We start from the raw sequence: 1,798 nt of genomic DNA, 5'->3' as shown, positions 1-1,798 counted from the left end.
CCTCTTTCTTCCTCCCTCCCTTTTTGTCCCTCTCTGGTCAAACTAAAAAATAAAAATAATTCTAAAAAAAAAAAAAAACAGAGAGAGAATGTAGCCAACCACTTATCATATAATGTTACAGAAGGTTGATGGCCGTGTGCTAATTACCCTGCCTTAGTCCTTACTCATTATATTCCTGTACACAGGAAATCACATTGCTGCAATTATTACGGGAGTAAAAAAAAGATAATTTAGGAGGAGAAAAGTTAAGTTGGGTTCAGAATAAATGAATAATAATAATAAAAAAAAGCGTATTCAATTCTGAAAATACTTGGTGCCTCAGAGGACATAAGCCATCCTGTAAGGGAGAGGGGGTTACCTCTGGGGCTTTATAGTCCACAGATATTTATCAGGTACCTGAGGACACAGGACTGTCCAAAACAAGCAGGCAAAAGAACCTGTCCTAGCGGAGCTGCCATTTATTCGGTTGTCGGGAAAGTCATGAATACTTTTCCATGCAAAAGTGCATCATGACTTCCCAATGACCCAACCGGAGATAATCACTCTTATCATCAGAACCATCCTGTCAGGGAAATGCCATCACTGGGATCTTAGGCGTTAGCACAGGCTGAGGCTTTTCAGTGGGTGGCACAGCTGGTGTGAGGTATGTTCCGGCTTCAGATCCAAGACCCCTCATACCAAGCTCTAATGTTGCCATTAATCCAGTGGTTTCCAAACAGTGTTCCATGGAACCCCAAGGGTTCCACCGAGGTTTGTCAGGGGTTATCACGGATTGGGGGTGGTGACCAGGAGGAATCAGGGGAAGATCTGTCCCACAAGCCCAAGCTAAGAGAGACCTGAAGCGCCTAAAGTTCAGGACTAAGGGACAACCAGCTACTGGGGTGAATTAAAGCATAGAAGGACAAAGGCCAAGCCAGAGAAGGCCCCCACAGACATAAGACATAGGTTCCTGGGGGCTGGAGGTCTCCAACACTGTGGTCCTAATAAACGCTCCCCCCGCTCTGTAGATGCAACTCTAGAAGGGGATAGGGGGGCCCTGAGACCAGCTCCCCCTAAGGCAAATTCATATCTAGCATAGACAGATACACATAGGCACATACACACGTCAAAGAAAAAGAACTTAAAAGGAAACAGACGCAATGCCCCCTAAATATTAAGAGGAGCCCCCATGGTCCTGGGGACTATCTTCCAGTGTCTGTCTTCTCAGATTTCCCATGCTGCTCAGACAGTATTTCACAAACAGAAAACAAGCTACCAAGGCCAAGATTTGTGTTGCTCTGTAAGGAGCAAGAAATTGGGACTTTCCCGTAACAAGATTGTTGGAGTAGCCCTCACCAGTCTGGGTTACCAGAAATTATCGTCTGGCTTCCAGTCTGAGAACAGAACACTGGGCTGTCCTGGCTGGTGTTTCCTAAGCGGAGGGAGGAGTTCCGTGCAGGATAAATGAAGCGGTCAGGGCGCACCGGCAACTCCAGGCGAGAGCTGTGCCACCCACTGCCACGTCCAGCTCCGCAGGAGCCAGGTAACCCTTGATGCGATGTTTTACTTATCGGAGCGAAGGAATCATTTTCCCAGGATGGCTCTAGGCTATGTGGGGTGTGTGGCGTGGGAGGGGGCCGGGGGTGTGCCCAGTGCTCTGGGTAGGGGTCAGGGGACAGTTCTGGCACTGCCCTGATTCCCGTGCCTCCTGACACTGCTCTGGGGCTGAGTTTTTGCACCTGCAGACGGCGGAGGTGCCTCGTGGACCTCTGCAGTCATTTCTGCCCGTACACTCTCCGATTCCGACCTGAGCCGGCCT

At 49.1% G+C, this 1,798-nt stretch overlaps 1 protein-coding gene across 1 annotated transcript in view; it reads left to right on the top strand.

Annotated features, from left to right (window-relative positions):
* Positions 1-1,413: 1,413 nt before the first annotated feature.
* SERPINA3 (serpin family A member 3) overlaps positions 1,414-1,798 on the top strand; it is a gene marked incomplete at its 3' end in the record, with an annotated part of 10,805 nt that continues 10,420 nt past the window's right edge. The window contains exon 1 of the mRNA XM_006165415.2: positions 1,414-1,522. Within this exon, the coding sequence (XP_006165477.1) occupies positions 1,444-1,522 (79 nt within the window). The remainder of the gene's footprint in view (positions 1,523-1,798) is intronic.

Source organism: Tupaia chinensis, unplaced genomic scaffold (assembly GCF_000334495.1).
Source record: "Tupaia chinensis unplaced genomic scaffold, TupChi_1.0 Scaffold143913_1, whole genome shotgun sequence".
Classification (NCBI taxonomy): Eukaryota; Metazoa; Chordata; class Mammalia; order Scandentia; family Tupaiidae; genus Tupaia; species Tupaia belangeri.
This window is presented reverse-complemented; position numbering and strand designations above follow the sequence as displayed.